The sequence below is a fragment of the Aspergillus homomorphus genome (assembly GCF_003184865.1).
Source record: "Aspergillus homomorphus CBS 101889 unplaced genomic scaffold BO97scaffold_2, whole genome shotgun sequence".
Lineage (NCBI taxonomy): Eukaryota > Fungi > Ascomycota > Eurotiomycetes > Eurotiales > Aspergillaceae > Aspergillus > Aspergillus homomorphus.
In genome coordinates, this window is record NW_020291888.1 from 1,137,442 (window position 1) to 1,156,190 (window position 18,749).

Consider the following 18,749-nt stretch of genomic DNA (forward strand, 5'->3'; position numbering starts at 1 on the left):
TGACACCGGGGATCCCCGCATTGGGAGGGATAAGGTACAAGCCCGATTCATTCTCACGCGTTAAGAGCACTATAGCGCGAAACGAAACAGCTTCCGATGCAAGAGGAAATTGTGTGCGACTGCTGTGGGCTTATAGCCTCGAGATAATACGAAGGAAGAGTCTGAAAATGATATCTGACAGTGCAGTGTACGGAAAGGTGTAGCTGTGGTTTGTGGTTAGTGGTCACGGTTTCTGCGATTCTGAATTAATGGATCAGCGGTGCTAGCCCGAGCAGCAAGCGGAGCGATGCAACGTAATGAGGGTAGGAGGTCCGTCGATATCCGCTTCTTGCCATTTAGCCAGGGTGAACGTAACTGGCGGTTGACACTACCTATGGCCTATGTAGACTAAAATAGGGATATGCCTCGGGCTGGCAACGGCTGTCGATCTCCACCCCAACTCCGTGCGGGGAAAGCCCGGTTTGGTAAGTTTGCGGAGCGCGGAGAACCGAGGAGCACATCACGTGTCAATCTACAATAGACAGTGCGAACTTTCGACTGATTGAACTACCCTCCACGAAGAACTTGTTGCCCTTTACGTTCCATATCTAATTAAATAATGTACAGAGAAAATGAGGAAGACGAAGGTACATCGCATATTGATAGAAAAACCGCTCGTATGACACCTTGGCAATCGATAATGGGTATGTTGTACGCCAGAAGAGAAAAAGATTGTGTTGAGACGCCGTCAGACCATGCCAATGACTAATAGAAAAATGCCAAGGCAAGTCGAGGGAGATGAGAAGCCGGGGATCTCGTCAGCGGAGGCGAGGTCTCACTGCTGTCCCGGGGATGCTGGGTTGCTAGTTGGCCCGTTCAGGTATTCGGAAGGAACCTTAGGGACGCGTGGTGAGCTAGCTGCCTGTGACCGCTGTTGCGCGCGAATGAGATCACGCTGGCGCTCCTTGTCTCGACCCGGAGCCGTGCCACCAGTGAGCCGTCTCATGCCGCTGCGAATCATAGACTCAAGCGATGACGACCCTTCAGTCGCGCTTCGCACCTGATTGATGGGATGGGATATGGATGGCTTGCCATCAGGAAACGTGTCTTCCATTTCATCATCCGAAAGGAATGCGGATTCGCTGAAGCCAATGACGGGCGTGGATTGCTGTGCACTAGATGACGAAGGCGAGGGCAAATGATTGGCCGGGGATGTCACGGACCGTGTATGAGACACTGGCCGTGCAAGTTGACTAGGGGCTGGGGGTGTGAATGTACCAGAAGGTTGTATTCCAGAGCTTTCGAACCGCAGATTCGGCGGGCGAGACTCAGCAAGACCATTGTGAAAAGAGGAAGTGGAGGTAGTCCTGGCAAGGGACTTGCGCAAAATGGGCGCCGTTTGCTGATCATAGAGATTCGCACTCGTATCAGCATATGTTCCGGCAAAGCTACGTAGTGCAGGGTCTAATATGGTGTCCAGGACTGGATGAAGTGCGTCCGTCTCTTCGAAAAAGTCGTCTAGGCTGTCCAATTTCTGCACTATGTCTCCCATGTTGCCGTCGGTTTGGGTGTCGACTGATTTCATTGTGTCTGCTCGCATGGGGAAGAACGAATCACTGTATTCATCTGCATGAAATTCCACGTCAGGCTTGACAGTCTCCTGCACTTCCATGCGGTCAACTTCTGCACAGGTATAAAACACCGCGTGAACATTTTGGCGCGTGATGTTGGACTGAGAAGCGGGCATGGGAATGGACCACCCGGTCGGTTCCGGTATACCATAAAGACTTTGAATGCGTTCGTATTCTTTCCGAATGGCCGGCGACGATGAAGACGAAGCCATGCTCATTCGCAGGTGGTGACGCTCCATCGGGTTGGCAGAAACTGTCATAATGTGATCCATGACTTGCAATGCTTGAGGACACAGCTCAGTCTGTAGGAGCCGCAACAGAGGCGAGATGAGGTCAGGGCCATGGCTTGTCACTTCCTCTCGACGCATATCAATTTCAGGTATCAAGACACAGAGTATTTTCATGACCTTGACGCGGAACCACTTTGTTGTATTTGTCAAGAGACCCATGAGGAATATAAGGCTCTGGACATCAAGTCGTGGGAAGTAGTAGGAGCGCAGCTCGGTGATGATGTGACTCAAGAAATCATTCTCTGCTTTGTACTGTCCGTTTGCAAATCCAAGCAGAGATGCCGCAATGCGTGGACATAGTTCGCTCTCAGCAACACGCGCAAGCAATGTAGCACGTGCCAATGTCTTGGGGTCGTCAATCTCCGAGTCGAACTGATGAAGGAAGTGGGACAAGTTCGCCAATATTGTGAAAAGGAGCCTGTCACTATCTCCGATAAGATCGTTGTTGGGAAGACCACTGAGACGGTGCAGAACGTCCAGTGTGAGATTTAAACATTCACTTGACTTCAAGCCTTTGTAGACCAGGTCCTGGAGACCGCCGAAACCACCTTCCCACTTGGGTGGCTGACCTTTGATGAGCTCAGTAACTACTATAGGGTCACTCATGTCCACACGATCCAAGAACTTCTCCAGCATTCCAATGCTTTCGACGAATTCTGTTTCGTGGATAGTGTTCAAGCAAGCACACGTGGTCCAGAACAGCTGTGGATATCGCAAAAGATCAGTAGGAGCCAGGGAACCAATGATAATCTTGAGTGTTGTCAGGATCTCCATTGAAAATGTCCGATAGTCCGACTCCTCATCAGCAATGGTGTTCGATAGACGAGCGAGCATGTCGGCTAGCATCCTAGAATCAAGAGACATGGATATGCAACGGAAAACCTGGAAAGATCGACAGGCCAGATGTCGGACTGGGCACGACGTGGCCCAGTTCAGAGCCTCTTTCGCCCAGAGATCATTGATCCCCTCATAAGCAAGGTCGAAGAAACCGACAACTTTGTGGGTAACATCAGACATCGACGCAGGGACGCGGCGACCATCCTCAGCATCATCTTTGTCGCTATTGTCTTCATACTCCCACACGACTTTGGGGTCACTCTTGCGAATCATCTCCACGAAGTCCTCGATAGACTCTCTGGTCCCAGCAGGTGCATCGTCTTCTGTTTTTGCAGCAACTAATTCGTGGATCAAGTGAACCAGCATCTCTCTAGCTTCTTCCTGAACGGTAAGAATGTAGTGGTCCCAGAGAATGAGGGCAACATGGAGCAGTTTGGCCACGTCTTCCAGCGCCGGAGTAATAGAAGCAACCATGAGATCAACCAGTAAAACCAAGGAGACTTGGCCCAGAGAAAGGCCAGCTTGTTTGTTCCCTAGTGGAAGCACCGTGTTGAGATCAGCAACATATGGGAGACTTTTGATGTCGGCGGGAGCTGGTGTTATCTCCTTTCGCTCCTGCACCATGTTCTTGGGGACAACCTGCATTAGGAAGAATTCGATGACCTTTGAGCCGGCGGGTGTTCCCGACAAGAATACAACCACTTGTTTGGCGTACTCCACGAAATTTTGTTCTTTGCGTTCCAAACAGAGACTTATAATGAAGTCGAGCACCAATTGCACATTTCCCCCATGTGGCCCTGTAGCTAAAGCTTGCCAGAGGGCTTGCACCTCGTTTGGAAGGGTGGTACTGCAACGAATAGTGATCTCGAAAAGATTGGCTAGAAGCATATAGGACTTTGCCGTCGGCCCGCCATTGGGGTCGACTTGAAGTTCCATTGTTTGAACCCATGGGAGAATAGCAGCCACCATGTTCCGTTGACTGTCTGGTCTCAGATTCCTGAAATGTAGCGAAAGCTCGGAAAAAAGCGGGAAGGCTAAGTCGGAGTGTTGCATTGCTAAACGTTTGGACGTTTCAAATTGGGCAAGCTTGTAAACAGCGGTTGTCTTGTCGGAGATGCTGATATAGAAGTCCTGCAGCCTTGAGCTTTTCTGCTGCCGTTCCTCCAAGATGCGAAGAAGTTTGGCGGACTTCATTCTGATTTCCCTCTTTTGGTTCCCAAGCGTGACAAGGACAGCGCCTAAAATCCGCCAGAAACTTAGCGGAAAGTCGGTGTGCTCAATGAGGACTTGAGTCACCACTTCGAAGTAGCTTTCTAGTGCCTTGGGCCTCTCTGCGACATAGCACATTTCAATGGATCGCTCCAGTAGATACGTATGCTCCTTGTTGTGAACGATCAAATTCTTGAGAGCCCGTCTACCGATAGCATGCCATTTGTCGCTGATTGAAGTAGTGAATATTATGTCAATCCAAGACAGCATTCGGCCTACATCGAACTGTAGCACCGAACCACTCTCAGTTGTAATACTGATTGGTCCAGCCTGCAGAAATCAGTCAGGTGTCTCAAGGGAAATGGAGAAGGGAGCACATACACACAAGGATGCCATCGCACTTAGAGCTGCTGCACGGAGGTTTTTCTTCTCAATTTCCATGGCAGCTCCCGACTCATTGGTCTGGGCGGGTGCATATTTCCGCATGTTCTCCTCTCTTTGGGAAATCTGAGACTGATTCGGCGAATATCCGCACCAATCCTCCATCAGGGAGAATGCGGACTTCCTAGATTCGAACGGTATCCACCGGGAAGGATCGCTGGTTCTATTGATGCCCTCAAAGAGTTGTTCCATTAGACCACAATAGTGAAACCGGAGCCGCTGGAATTCCCAGTCATTCTGGACTTCAGCATCGCTAAGAAATATTCGGAGATCTTTCGCATACGTGACAAGATTGTTGACGATCCAGTCATCATTGTATACCTCCGGTTCTTGCAGGAAATGCGATGTCAGCTTGTAAACGTATGTCACTTCCGTCCGCAATCGATCTGTTTTGCGATTCCTTCGCGGGCTGCTTGGAGATCGGTAGTGCGTGCCAATTCGAATCTTGGCTTCCTCGTTGCAAGTTGTAACCGCGTACTGCAGCGACTCAAGAAGCGTGCGATAAAGATTTTTGTTGATGGATCCCAGGGCAACCACTATAGCATTCCGGATAGTAGGACGCTCAGCTGACAGCAGAGGAATGACAAACGCGAAGAGACTTCGGGCTGAACTGATCTTGTCTTGAGTCTGTTGTGATCCTTTCGATCCTTTTCGTGCATGTTGGGCATTCGCCAGCTGGCTCTGCGACTGCGCGCCGACACTGTTGAGGGTGGTACACGCCATGACCAAGTACAATTTCCATTGCTCAATCACAATCTCAGCAGACAAGTTGCCTCTCCCCACTATGCGAGCTTGACTAGCCTCCATGGGACCATATTGATGAGATGGCCCCTCAGCATAATATGTAATTGCTTTGTGCATAAGGACAAGCCTTGCACACACAATCTCACGCCCCAGCGTCACAGCAAACGGGCAGGTTTCAAAGCTTATCCGTATTATGTTCGGAAACACTTTTGACCAAAGTGTCGAATCATACGAAACCTCGCTACTACACATGTCTATCACGATCTTCTGAGCAGCACTCCTTCGCTTGCTTTTCTGGATTCTGCTCAGCTCAGCCACGGTCAATGATTCAGTATTGACATCCAGTATTCGGTGTGAGTCGGCTTCAAGGATTCGAATGATTCGAGTATTCTCTTTGCCGAGAGCGCTATCGAATTCCGTGATAAGACGGAGGACTGTAATTGCGAAGGCGCGCACTCGTCGAGACTGAGAGCAAAGAAAGAACAGACCGTGAGACTCAATCTCCTCAACATGTGCAAGGACGCTGGAGAGATCCAATTGTAAAGCTCGGCTTCCCGATCCAGTCTTGTCAATGGATTCAGCAGCGGCACCCTTTGACTTTTGCTTGATCTCCTCGATCCAAATCCTCAGTAGCTCGACATAGAGTCTCAGTGTGGATTCAATGTGACCTGGTCCTAGCATGCCTTCATCGGACATTGTCGAGTACCTCGCATCGAAGTTGAATATGAATCTTGCAAAGCCGATCGTGACCTGCTGGGCATGAGATTTACGCGCGATAGCCTTGAGTGATTCAGCAGATGAGACGGCTATATTTGACTGAACGTGTGCTGTTCCAGTGCAGAGAAGATTGATCAGGGAATTGAAGGGAATGCGGTCAGATAGACAACGAGGTAAAGCCTGCACAGCAACATGGAGTAGATCATAAAAGCCCTGTTTCTGATCTGGAGTGGTAAGGTGATCATCTCGTCGTCCAAAGCTGAAAGCCTCTGATATCGGAGTCTTCGGTGTCGTACCTCCGAACTTCTCGTCTAGAGCCGCCTGGCCTCCGAATGTGTTATCGCAAAGAATGGTAATCTTACCGAGAATATCACAGAAGCGGAGATAATATTCCCTGACATTCTCGCTCAGCCTTGCCGTATTAACGGGACGCGACAAGGAGGTATCAAGATTCTCCGATGCGTTCGACGGACGGGGATCCGCGAGTAAATGTGGACGGTGGAAGTGAGTCGGAGCAGAAATGTCGGTGAAAGGGTTAGGAATCGATCCCGTGGGGAAGGGAGGGCATAATTGATCGCAGTTTTCCAAGTCTGTCATGATAGCGAGGAATGTCCTGATGCCAATGACCATCTTCTCAGGCTCCATCTGCTCAATTTTGAGTTCTTTGCCGGAGAGAAAGAGATCCGAGTTGATCATTGGGAAGATAATATTACGAAAGCACACATCGGGGTGCTTGAATCCGATCATCCGTACCAACTGAACCAGGGGATCTGATACTGCAGGCTCCGTACTTAAATATGTCCTTTTACCTGGAGGAAGGGCTATTCTTGCCACTTCTTCGACTTTCCGCAGAGTGGCTGTGGGCGACTCCGAGTAGCGGAAAAAGAATGTCCAAAGCAGACGACACATTGCCTGGAGAGCTGATCCCCTTGTAGGACGATCTTTCAGCCTTGATGGAAGACTTTGGATCACCGAAAGCCATTGCGAAGAAAAGTTCTCTTTTGTTGATACGCACAGTAAGAGCACGTGGAGGGGAAATGCTGCAGCCCAATGGCGTGGCTTGGTCAGCATCTGCGACAGACGAGATTGGACCAAGTCCACAAACTCCTTCCATTTGGGCAGAGTAAGATCACAAGTAGAGCTTACTGCTACCGGAAGTAGTAGCTTTTCGATTATGTAGCAATATGCTTGTTTGACACGCGGCCCATGAGCGTTTACAAACAAGCGCGCTAATGACAGCATGAAATCGCAACATTTGCTCCAGATTTCGGAGTGTGTCTCAATGCGAACGTGCCTCAATCCTAAGATCAAAAGCTCAGCTTTGGCATCTCCTTCTTTCGAAGGACCGCGTGAGGATTCATCCTTCTGGTATTTATCGAGCTCCTGCAGGAACCGATTGGCAACGCCCGCAAAGCTTGTCTCACTCATTATACCTAGTAGTTGGGAATAGATCCTCCAGTTGGCCATGCGAAGAGAAGACGCCGAGATTTGATCAGGATCAACGGCCTTCAGTTGACCGAAAACAATGTCCTCCAGGCGATCTACCATGTCCGGAGTGATGGAGGCAAGACTACTTTGATTGAAGATCTCAATCAAGATCCTGCAAACGAGGTAGACCGACACTGTCGCTCTCCTTTCCGCAATGATAACTTCATCGTGTCTAGATAACAGCGTTCGTGGAGGGGAGCTTGAGTCGGATGGTGTAGCCGACTCGGTGATGATCTGAGGCGGCTCGGTGTTGCGACGAATGAGAAAACCATTTTCAGAAGCAGGTGGCTTTGGCTAGCGAACAATGGGATCAGTAAGAGGCAGCTGGAGTGTCGGAAGTTTCTGTGACTTACTTGACCGGCAACCTGTTTAGCCAAGATAGCTGCATCGCCTATTGCTTTCCGCCAGTACATAATAGTGTCGATTAACGGCTTCGGATTCCGTCGCGCGATATATCCCAGCGCTGATATCAACTGGTCGAAGTTGGCGTCTGCTCCCGGCCCGCATACCTCTTCGACTGGCGCGTCAGATTCCCCTAATTTCATTATGGCCTGATTGATTTTGTGTTCGGCTTGACCGATAAACTATAGAAAGGGTCAGCAGCTGCCGTATATTGGGAAAGGTGCTTGTACTTACGGCATTGAAGAGGTGATGAAGTGCATATTCCTCTGTGGTTTTGATATCCGGATGATGCGGTCTTGAATGTGAACGGCTATGGGACCGTTCCTGCTTGGACTTGCCATTGGAATTCATCCGTCTATGAACCGCATTTCCAAGACTGCCGCTGACGGTGTCCTCCCCATCTCGATCGTCTATTGTACCCAGTGTTCCCTGTGATTGAATGCTTGCACCACTGCCCCCCTGGTGATGACTGTTCGGAGGCATGCTGGGCTGTTCTGCTCTGCTCGGTCCGGTCCCTTCCTGTTCGGCAGCGCTGCCTCGACCCAGAGACGCAATCAATTCGGGACTCAGAGGGCTGCTGGATGCTGTCGAGGCGGCAAAACTCGGGTTGCGGGAGTGCTGGATCCCGTGTACGATCGAGGTTTGGCGATGGTGACCATAGGAGTTTGATGGCCTTCTCTCGAGACCAACATCATAGCCGAAACCGGGTCGTCCAGCGGTCGTTTCGGGGCTTTTGGAGTGGGAGGCACCGCGGCGGTTGTTCTGAGGCTGTAGAGTCGAAGAAGGTAAGGCAGCAGAATCGATTCCCCTAACTGCAGACGTTTCGCGACTGTGGACAGTGGATGATGGGGTGCTTCTTGTGACGAGGCGTTCTGGTGGAGCTGAAAAGATATGGTGCGACACAGGGTTCGAATCGTCAGGGATGAGGGGCATTGGCGTTGATTGCAACGGACCAGCTTTAATCGACGGATGTGATGCCACTAGCAGAACAAACAGGTTAGCACCAATCTCTCCTTTCGAGCCCGTGGAAGGTAATAGGAGGTACGATAGAGTGAGATTTGACGTGCAGGACTGAGTGGCAGTGCTGTAAGACGAAAGCATTTTCGTCAGGCAGGATCACGTACTGTTGTACTGGGGGTCGGTTTGAAGGGTCAGACTGGAATCATTTCTGAGTGATGCTCTCTTCTGTCAGAGCGGAACAACCCAAATGTTCGAGAAAGCAGTGCATTGTTGCTCTGCTGCTTATAGATTGTCGGCAAAGACACGAAGAAGTGGTGGTTGAGGCATAGGAATTTGATTCACTGGAGCTTTGTTGCTGGAAGTGTTGGTTCGTTCGCGACCGAAGAGGCTCGGAGCACGGGGAAGATGGGTAACAGTGCGGAGAGGCTCTGAAGAGGAACGAACGATCGTCACAGCTCTCTCCATCTTTTTTTCTCCCAACATACTCTCCAAAGTCAGTCACGATTTAGTTCTTTTTCTCTACACCATGAAACATATGAACTAAAAATAAATCCCACACAAGAGAATTGGGAATATGCAATCATGTCGATACTCTCGTCCTGGGCTATTTCCCCCCCGGTCGGGATACTCATATAAGCTCTGAGCCTTTATTTAAGCCTTTCTCGGAATAGCAGCAGTTTTACCCGCCTCAAGAATTACGCATATAGGGCATCAATCGCTCTGCTACTGTTCATCTGAAGATCTGCGGTCCCACTCAAGCGATCAGCATGAGGGAGTGAAACATGAGACGCATGAATGCAAGGTGTCACGGGGGCGAATGCGACCGGCTGATAGCAACGTCTTACCGATGAAAATGAGAGGCTGGTGCTAAGCCGATTCTATATAGCCTCGAGATGGAGATACACTTGATTTGACAGGAAACGCAATCTAGCATCATATCTTGATGTGAACAAACTGGTAAAGGTGTAATAGAACATAAACCTCCAAAACGCCTAGAATATCACCTGAACGCCCTCGGGTGCGCCACCGACCGCCGCCGACTATCACATCGCTTTTAGATACAAAGCTGGCTTATGACTTGAGTGCAATTCTGCTACAATATAGAAAATACAGGGTAGTTAGACAAAAGGAGCCTTGTTTTGTGCTGGAAGCTTCGAGCTAGCCGCCGGCTGGGCTCTCCGGTTTAGAGGGCACGGGAAAACCAGGCAGTCATGTCTTTTAAAGAAGTATCTATACTAGTTCTAGTATAAACTACCCTATAGTAGCAGAAAAAGGACTCTAATAACATCGTAATATCTCGACAAAACATATATACTTAACCAGAGTAGTGTTATTTGTATAAATAATAATATAAAGATAGCAGAGAACATAGATTTAATATATTAATTAATCTTTTAGTATCAGGTTACTAGTCAGGAATAGAAAGTCAAGAATATCTAGTTAAACTAAGGCCGCCTTTAATATATTTATTCCAATATAAGCCTAAGATTCACACAAGAGTAGAGAATAAAACCTCTGTTTTCATTTCTGAAATGAAAGTTCGATTTCTGAGCATCATCATACTGCGCGCGCCGAACCATGCCGCCCAGAGGGAGGAGCCCTTGTTCCTGAAGCTGGTTTATGACCGATAAACACCCTCGATAGGCTCCATCTCCTTGTCATGTTGTTGGAGCTCATGGGTAGTAAAATTGATCGGATATTTAACTCCACTTTTGCATATAGTGTCCCAGTGAGCGACCACCGAGATAAGTGAGTGGCGGAGAGAGAAAAGGTCGTCTCGCTCCCAGCAGCCTAGTACCAGCAATGCTGGTCCCGTTCTGATTCTGCAATACGGTCCAGTAAGCGCTTTTCATCGCCTGAGACTCAGGCTCTTGACCTTGGTGAGGTAAGCCTTGCAGAGTGAGTCGTCGCCTTCTCCTGCCCCCGCTGACGTTGGCTCCAGCATTTGCGGAAACAGTTGCTGTTGATCAACTGGCAACGCAACTGTATGCTGCCAGTCAATCACGGCCGTGATGTTGATTGAAGGGTCCACGAAGATATTGTCCAGGAGTAGATCAGAATATAACAGCTGGTTTGGAGGTTCGTGGCCCAAAGGATCTTGAATCAGGAAGGGCACGAGCTCGAGATGTCGCTCTAGCAGTAAGATGTAATCATCTGCTGTTTCTGGTTGCTTCCCCACTAGTTGAACGTTGATTTTTGGTTGTACGTGCGCTTGCGCCCATTTCATCTCGTTCTGCGCGATGGATCTGGCATATTCTGACATATTCTCAATTTTGTATTTGAGTGTCAGTATCGTGAATGGGTCAGTGGACCGAAGGCAAATGCGGGCCGACTTCCACAGTCTGGGCTCTATATTGGAATGGATCTGGTATATTCTGGTCTTGATTCCAGGTTGGACTGGAAGTATATGCACCCATGCCGCGGTAATGCGACATGTTGGTATAGCTCGGCTTCTTTGATGGGGATTTCTGCTCATAAAATCTTAATTATGATACAGGATGCTCACATAACTACGGCGGGAAGTACTTCACCTCTCCAGCGCTCTCCACAGTGGTGGTCGTATAGGCCCGGATTGATTGACATTTCCCAGTAAGAGAGGGTGGCCTGATCAACTTCCAGAGCATGGAGGAAGCTAGGCGAAGAACAAGGGCGGTGGGTGGCAGAGTGCATAGCGGGGGAACGTCACCCATTTAAATAGCTGTGATCCTTTGCGTGAGCCTTTTCCAAACTTGTGAATGAGTGGTTGGTACTACTAGAGAATTTCCACACATATTTCAGCAAGGGAAAAATATGTAGTGCAAATCTGTGTAGCAGACTAGTCACCACATGCTGTCTTCTAAATAGGCAATAGCAGTAGCATCTGTCGTTTATTTCAGGATACTGAAGATCTTGGGATTGAAACAAATGAAAACCAATTCTGTACTATTCTCGGTCCTAGTGTGGTGCTAGAGTAGGAGCATATTTACTAGACTAGGTATATCTTTATAATAATTTATTACAGTCACCAGACCAACAGAAACTCCCTCTGCAAAACTTCCTCAATTGGCTGAAACCATGACAAGTTGGGTCCCCTTCGACAATTGCATAATTACCAACGACCATCACCAATTTCCTAATCCGAGTGTCAGTCAGGTGGATGCCAGAGAAGCAAGGGAAAGCAATCTGCAAAGAAACCTCTCCATAGGGAGGTAGGAAGATATACCTTCGACCTGTCGCTTGTAGAGTAAATAAGTCGTGATCAACTCTATCCCAGACCAATGACATCCCCCAGAAACTTCATGGACTTTACTTCGGACCACCCATCCCGAGTGTTTTCAAGATAATCGGGGATCAATGCCATGGAGAGATGCAAAGCAATGATAGCACCCATTTCGATGAAAATGATAGTGCGCACGCCGTAGAAATAGATATGACTTCATATAATCAAAGATCCTCTGGCCCCGTGATACAGACCTCTGAACAAGGGATCGAAGGTTGGGGATGAGGACAGGGAAAGAAAATATGGCTTGATGAGGGAAGTCATTGGTAGTGTGGCAGTATGTGTGATAGGCAGAATCTGTATGGAGATGCTCTGTAAGGAAGAGAGTGATCTTTAAACAAGAATATATCACCTCCAAGGACTAATGGTAGGGCACAGACTTATTAATCTAATTCAATTTGGGCCCTGAATAAGACGAAGCTTAGAAGGGTTCGGTTCATCCCCTAAAGCTTGGCGCGCGTAGGCTGGGTCAAGTGTGGGGTTATGGGGACTCAAAAAACCACCAGGGAGAAACCCAGCAAAGAAACAGCTATTAGGCTCTAGCCGACTTGCCGAAGAAACACCAGGTAGCATTGGTCGTACTTTGGTGCTAAGAGTGTTACTGGTCGGTCAACTACTGTCGGACTAGCTTAAGGATTGTATGAAAAGACTGATCTCCATTCCTTTGAGACATGCCCTATGAAATCTGTTTATAGGGTTGTATCCCTGCCCTTTTAGCTCTTATAAGTGCCTAGACTCGGCTATAAGATGTTATGATACTGTTTCTCATGCTGCTTAGAGAAGAGGTTTCTTTACACAAGAGATTATTCTAAAATTCGTCTGGAGGGAAGGCCTATAAAGGCCAGCTTCTTCCCTTTCTCTCTTTCAGGATTTCTCTTATTCGTCTTAACTTACACATCATCTGGATCTTTTCCGTGCATTCTATCTCCTTTGATATTGTCCCGAGCAAGGCCCCCTTCGCTGCAACATGAGATTTATCCAGTATAGCATGCTAGGGCTGCCGGTCCTATCGACCGAGGTGACTACCGCAATTCCTATATCATGAAACATGGCAGCTGTACCTGATACTGTCTTGGCGACTATGTATGGTCGTGGTAACTCAGGCGTGATTGTCACCGGCCTGCACGGAGCTATCTACATTATCGGAACCATTGACAACTGTATGTATGCTGCAGAAAGCGGCACCAGGAAGGATACTTTTATTTGTGCCGTATCCGTCCTCACTGAGGCGGCCGTGTTCGGCCGCGCCCTGGAGAACTACCGGGTGACGGGCTCGTTCACCAACAAGCGCGACGAGCTGGAGGGAGACTTCACACATCTCGACCGCGACTTCAGCCAGCTGGGTGACGGGGCCTCGATCTGGGACATCTACTGCGAGGGGATCCCGCGCAATGCCACCCACCTGCCGCACACCCTGCAGAAGCGATAGAAGGAGCCGTCCGGAGTCCGCACCTTGCACAATTCAAGTATGCCACTGAGCTTTATCTAGTAGAGCACGCAGAAAGATTACGTTCCCCTCCTGGTGACCACCAATGACACACACTATCACATCGGTCATCTGGCCCCCGTTAGTAGCATCACTGATGGCGGGACAGCGCCTCGCTCCGCCGCCGCACCGACATCGATCTGGGTTTCACCCATGTTGGAGCCAGCGGGGTCAAGGTGCAGTGCATCTCAAAGGGCCCGGTGATGACGGAGCAGCAGGTCCAGCTGTTCTTGGACAAGCCGATGGGAACCAGCAGCAGCTCGGCCGCATTGAGTGTCTTTCTCAGCGTCGTCAACTATGCCACATCGACGGGCTTCTCCTTCAATGGATGGGTCATTTTGGTCCTCAGTGGGCAGTGGGCCATGGAGACGGAAACCGCCGGCTTCGGATCGAACTGGGAGACCAGCTGGAACGGTGCTTTTGGGGTGGAGGAGGAATATTGCGATAGGGGGTTGTAAAATAGAAAAAAAGAAAAAGCTGGTGCGGTCACTATATTTGATAATATCATCTGTTTGTGGATCATACGCTACCCGTACTTACAAATGTATTCTATGAAAAGATATTCTTCTCAGTAGCCTACCACATTTACATAGAGCCCTGGATGACCTGACTTTAGAGCGGTCACCACATACCCCTAAGCGATTGTCAGGTAAGTCATACGGAGGCCCGAAATACTAGCCGTGTTCAGACTCTTTGATGAGGGGATGAGGGGACCAAGGATGATCCTCGAGCGACTAATGACAAGTCAGAAAGCGTCAGAAATCCAAGGAAAAAAACCTATGTCAGACAGATTTAGCCTTGACGGTGAAGATACTATATGGTGATAACTCAATATTATTGTCTGCCGCGGGTGTTATCTTCATATTATGTTTGGTGATTCACTTCAATGACCACTAAGCATTAGCCGGGAAGGAGGGAGTTAGTGATTTAAACCGTACGGACCACCTAAGTAAGCACCTAAGCACCTTCCATTGTTCTGCCTGCTAGATTAAAGTCAACGCCAGCGCATGAACAGGGATGCTGATTAGCGGACATTTGTTGACTCGAGCGTTACAGTCGCCCCCAGTTACAACTACAACGCCACCAGGTAAGATGCAGGTCCCATGGGCTCTATCATGTAAGTACATATATCCCAGTATAATATGATGCTGTCTTCAGATCACTCCAAGATTGTGGTAATCTGTTCCCCGCGGTTCGAAGCAAGAAGGTTATGACGGAGTGAGTGCAGCGGCAGCTCTATGTTGTTTGGGCAGGGGTCATTGCCCGGGGTGACGGGTAAACCTCACGTGATTGTCCGACTCCCAGCCTCGCACATTACGGCGCAAGTTACTATGAGATAACAGTCTATCTACTGTGCGGAATTAGTCCGTCCATCGCCATGAGGCTGGTCGGGGAACGGCACTGAGCTTTGAAATACCGCGGTGCGGAAGCGACAACAAGCCTTGGAGGCACGCGGAACACAGCAGTCTCCAGCACCGTTACATCGGTGGTCGTACGGGGATGCTGTATGTCACACTGTGGTAGTCATAATCAGCCAGCGCCTTCAGAATACTGCACGAGTTGTTATGTTGACAAAAGTGAGCATATGCTGCATAACAATTTTCACAATCCACATCCTGCTACTGTAGGTAAGTAGATAGTACAGGGCTAGTAGAGAAACTGCCAGAAAGGCGGAACTCGGCTAGCTGCAAAAGTAGTCGGCAGCGTCGTTCGGGAGATCCCCCATATCATTTTGGGTTTTTCACATTCATTTTTCATCTTGAGTCGACCGCCACCTGGGCTTCTGGCATAATTATAGGTACACCCAGGGCCGAATTCTCCTTCCGAACCAAACTGTCTCTCGGGCAAGTGTCGGCCCATGGGGTATACCCCCACACGGACAAAAGAGTATATATTGCGTAGAACAAGCCCAATTTTCAAGCTCACCCCGGGGTGACTTGCCTGATCAGCCTAATTGAAGAGCGATACCAGTACACGGCACTCATTATTTACTTTACGATTTGCCTCCTATTATCTCGCGACACTTCCTAGCAAATCAACCTTGTCCTAATTCAGAAAGGACCAAAGAGAACTTGGAACTTGGAACTTGGAAACCTTGCAGCCTCAACTGGAACCCAGGACAGAACACGACTACTGTATCGGTGACTTATCGGAGAATTCGACGACAACAGTACAGTGCAGTGCATAACTACCGAGTACAGTACTAGACATAGCCATAACTAGTCCAATCCAGTCCGAAGTGCAATTTGCCAACTTGCCAAGGATAGATTAACAGCACGGTTGAACCCACCCCCGTCCGAGTTCCGACGCACCGGAGCCCCGAATAGTGAAAAGGCCATACTGGCCTGAGGCAGCAAAGACTCCACTTCTACCCATTTTATCGATCGTGCCTCAACAAGTTCCCACTCGGCCCCCGGGACCCGTCATTGTTCTCTTTGCTGGACTAGTCTAAGTCTAACAATCAGTCTCAGGGCTACGGAGCACTGCAACTGCTTAGCCTGCTTCTGACCTGAGTCTAACTGACTGACTGATTATCGGCATTCCACTTTCCCTAGATCAGACCACGGTTCCCTAATCTTACCCTCTCGGGTCTTGGCCCTGGTCTTCCTTCTTCTCTCTTTCTCCTCCTTCTCTTTTTCTCACTTTCTTACTCTTCCTTTCTTCCAATTCCATTTTTGTGCCCTCCTCGGAGTCCTCCTTGGAGCACGCCACCTGCTTGGGTTAATCCTTTGGTGACCGCTGCCGGGATTCGATCCAGCTATAGGGGCCTTTCGGTTTTCCCTCGTTAACCCTCCCCATCCCGCCCCCCTCTCCGCCCGAGTCTGCTCTCTGCTAGGCTCCCCCATCTCTGCATTAATATTGGGGCTACTGCTCTCGCACGGCCCAAGAGCCTGTCACCATGGCGCAACTCGACACCCTCGATTTGGTAGTCTTGGCGGTGCTCTTGGTGGGTAGCGTTGCCTACTTCACCAAGGGGACTTACTGGGCTGTTGCCAAAGACCCTTATGCCTCGTCCGGTCCCGCCCTAAATGGTGCCGCCAAAGCCGGCAAATCCAGGAATATTATCGAGAAATTGGAAGAAACAGGCAAGAATTGTGTCATTTTCTATGGATCGCAGACTGGAACCGCAGAGGACTATGCCTCTCGATTGGCAAAGGAAGGATCTCAGCGATTTGGCCTCAAGACCATGGTCGCTGATCTTGAGGATTATGACTATGAGAATCTGGACCAGTTCCCTGAAGACAAGGTTGCGTTTTTCGTTTTGGCCACGTACGGCGAAGGTGAACCCACCGACAACGCTGTTGAGTTCTATCAGTTCCTCACCGGTGAGGATGTCGCTTTCGAGAGTGGCGCTTCCGCCGAAGACAAGCCGCTGTCATCCCTCAAGTATGTCGCTTTTGGTCTGGGTAACAACACCTACGAACACTACAATTCAATGGTCCGCAACGTGGATGCCGCTTTCCAGAAGCTCGGTGCTCAGCGAATCGGTGCCGCTGGTGAAGGTGACGACGGCGCTGGTACTATGGAAGAAGACTTTTTGGCCTGGAAAGAGCCCATGTGGGCGGCACTGTCTGAAGCAATTGGTCTAGAGGAGCGGGAGGCCGAGTACGAGCCCGTCTTCTCCGTCACCGAAGATGAGTCCCTGAGCCCTGAGGATGAGACTGTCTACCTTGGCGAAGCCACCAAGGGTCATCTTGAAGGTACTCCCAAAGGCCCGTTCTCTGCCCACAACCCTTACATCGCCCCCATCGTCGAGTCCCGCGAGCTTTTCACCGTCAAGGACCGTAATTGTCTGCACATGGAGATTAGCATTGCTGGAAGCAACTTGTCGTATCAAACCGGTGATCACATTGCCATTTGGCCCACCAACGCTGGTGCGGAAGTCGATCGGTTCCTTCAAGTCTTCGGCCTCGAAGGAAAGCGCCACACCGTCATTAACATCAAGGGTATTGATGTGACCGCAAAGTTGCCGATCCCCACACCTACCACGTACGATGCCGCCGTTCGGTATTATTTGGAAGCCTGTGCCCCTGTATCTCGTCAGTTCGTCTCTTCCCTGGCCGCTTTTGCTCCCGATGAGGAGAGCAAGGCGGAAATTGTCCGTCTCGGCAGTGACAAGGATTATTTCCATGAGAAGATCACAAACCAGTGCTTCAATATTGCCCAAGCTTTGCAAAGCATCACATCTAAGCCGTTTTCCGCCGTCCCGTTCTCTCTGCTCATTGAAGGCCTCACCAAGCTGCAGCCTCGCTACTACTCTATATCCTCGTCCTCTCTCGTGCAGAAAGACAAGATTAGTATCACTGCGGTTGTGGAATCGGTTCGCTTGCCTGGCGCGTCTCATATTGTCAAGGGTGTGACCACGAACTATCTCCTTGCGCTCAAGCAGAAACAGAATGGCGATCCTTCTCCTGATCCTCACGGACTGACCTACGAAATTACCGGTCCACGCAACAAGTATGATGGTATACACGTCCCCGTGCATGTTCGTCACTCGAACTTCAAGCTGCCCTCTGATCCTTCTCGGCCTGTTATCATGGTCGGACCTGGTACTGGCGTTGCTCCTTTCCGTGGATTCATTCAGGAACGGGCTGCTTTGGCTGCCAAGGGTGAAAAGGTCGGACCAACAGTTTTGTTCTTTGGCTGCCGCAACCGCAACGAGGATTTCATGTACCAGGATGAATGGAAGGTATGTTCAGGCTCTCTTATTGTCCAGTTTAGATCAACAGGCTAACCGAATCATTATTGCAGGCTTATCAAGAACAGCTTGGAGACTCGCTGAAGATCATCACTGCATTTTCTCGCGAGTCTTCGCAGAAGGTGTATGTTCAGCACCGCCTGAGTGAGCACGCTGAACTTGTAAGCGACCTTCTCAAGCAGAAGGCAACTTTCTATGTCTGTGGCGATGCTGCGAACATGGCGCGTGAAGTCAACCTTGTACTTGGCCAAATCATTGCCAAGCAGCGCGGTCTACCGGCTGAGAAGGGTGAGGAGATGGTCAAACACATGCGTAGCAGTGGTAGCTACCAGGAGGATGTGTGGTCATGATCCCCTCCATTGTGCATAGGATATAGTGATCCTTCTGTTGATACGACTTCTTTGTTTCGTATTTCTCATGTCTAGATGATCTTTGCATATAAACTTCGCCGCATTTCTTGGTTTGTTGCTTGGCGTGGTTCATGTATGCCTAGTGTTTGATTCTTCTCCGCGGCATTAGTTGGTTCAGCAGAGTAATTTGGTGTGGTGTGTTCTTTACCGAGTTTCGATCATCGATTATTGCAGGGAACCAGGATAGACCATGATGA

The 18,749-nt window shown here is 49.5% G+C and overlaps 4 protein-coding genes across 4 annotated transcripts; 2 read left to right on the plus strand and 2 right to left on the minus strand.

Moving 5' to 3' along the window:
* Positions 1-551: 551 nt before the first annotated feature.
* BO97DRAFT_382215 (putative cell morphogenesis protein (PAG1)) lies at positions 552-8,928 on the minus strand. Its single transcript, XM_025693286.1, has 5 exons — positions 8,863-8,928; positions 7,973-8,718; positions 7,690-7,920; positions 4,328-7,630; positions 552-4,276 (listed from the first exon to the last, which is right to left on the minus strand). Coding segments are annotated over exons 1-5 (7,743 nt in total). The 5' UTR covers positions 8,864-8,928; the 3' UTR covers positions 552-814.
* A 1,375-nt stretch (positions 8,929-10,303) lies between these two features.
* On the minus strand, positions 10,304-11,331 carry BO97DRAFT_402575 (uncharacterized protein). Its single transcript, XM_025694536.1, has one exon. It carries the CDS (start codon positions 10,959-10,961, stop codon positions 10,548-10,550), a length of 414 nt encoding a protein of 137 aa, XP_025556167.1. The 5' UTR covers positions 10,962-11,331; the 3' UTR covers positions 10,304-10,547.
* A 1,674-nt stretch (positions 11,332-13,005) lies between these two features.
* On the plus strand, positions 13,006-13,386 carry BO97DRAFT_420399 (uncharacterized protein; the record flags this gene model as incomplete). The annotated part of the gene is made up of 1 exon (XM_025696655.1): positions 13,006-13,386. One exon carries the CDS (start codon positions 13,006-13,008, stop codon positions 13,384-13,386), a length of 381 nt encoding a protein of 126 aa, XP_025556168.1.
* A 2,956-nt stretch (positions 13,387-16,342) lies between these two features.
* Positions 16,343-18,721, plus strand: cprA (NADPH--hemoprotein reductase cprA; the record flags this gene model as incomplete). Its single annotated transcript, XM_025699055.1, has 2 exons — positions 16,343-18,133; positions 18,196-18,721. 2 exons carry the CDS (start codon positions 16,343-16,345, stop codon positions 18,490-18,492), a joined length of 2,088 nt encoding a protein of 695 aa, XP_025556169.1. The 3' UTR covers positions 18,493-18,721.
* Positions 18,722-18,749: the final 28 nt, after the last annotated feature.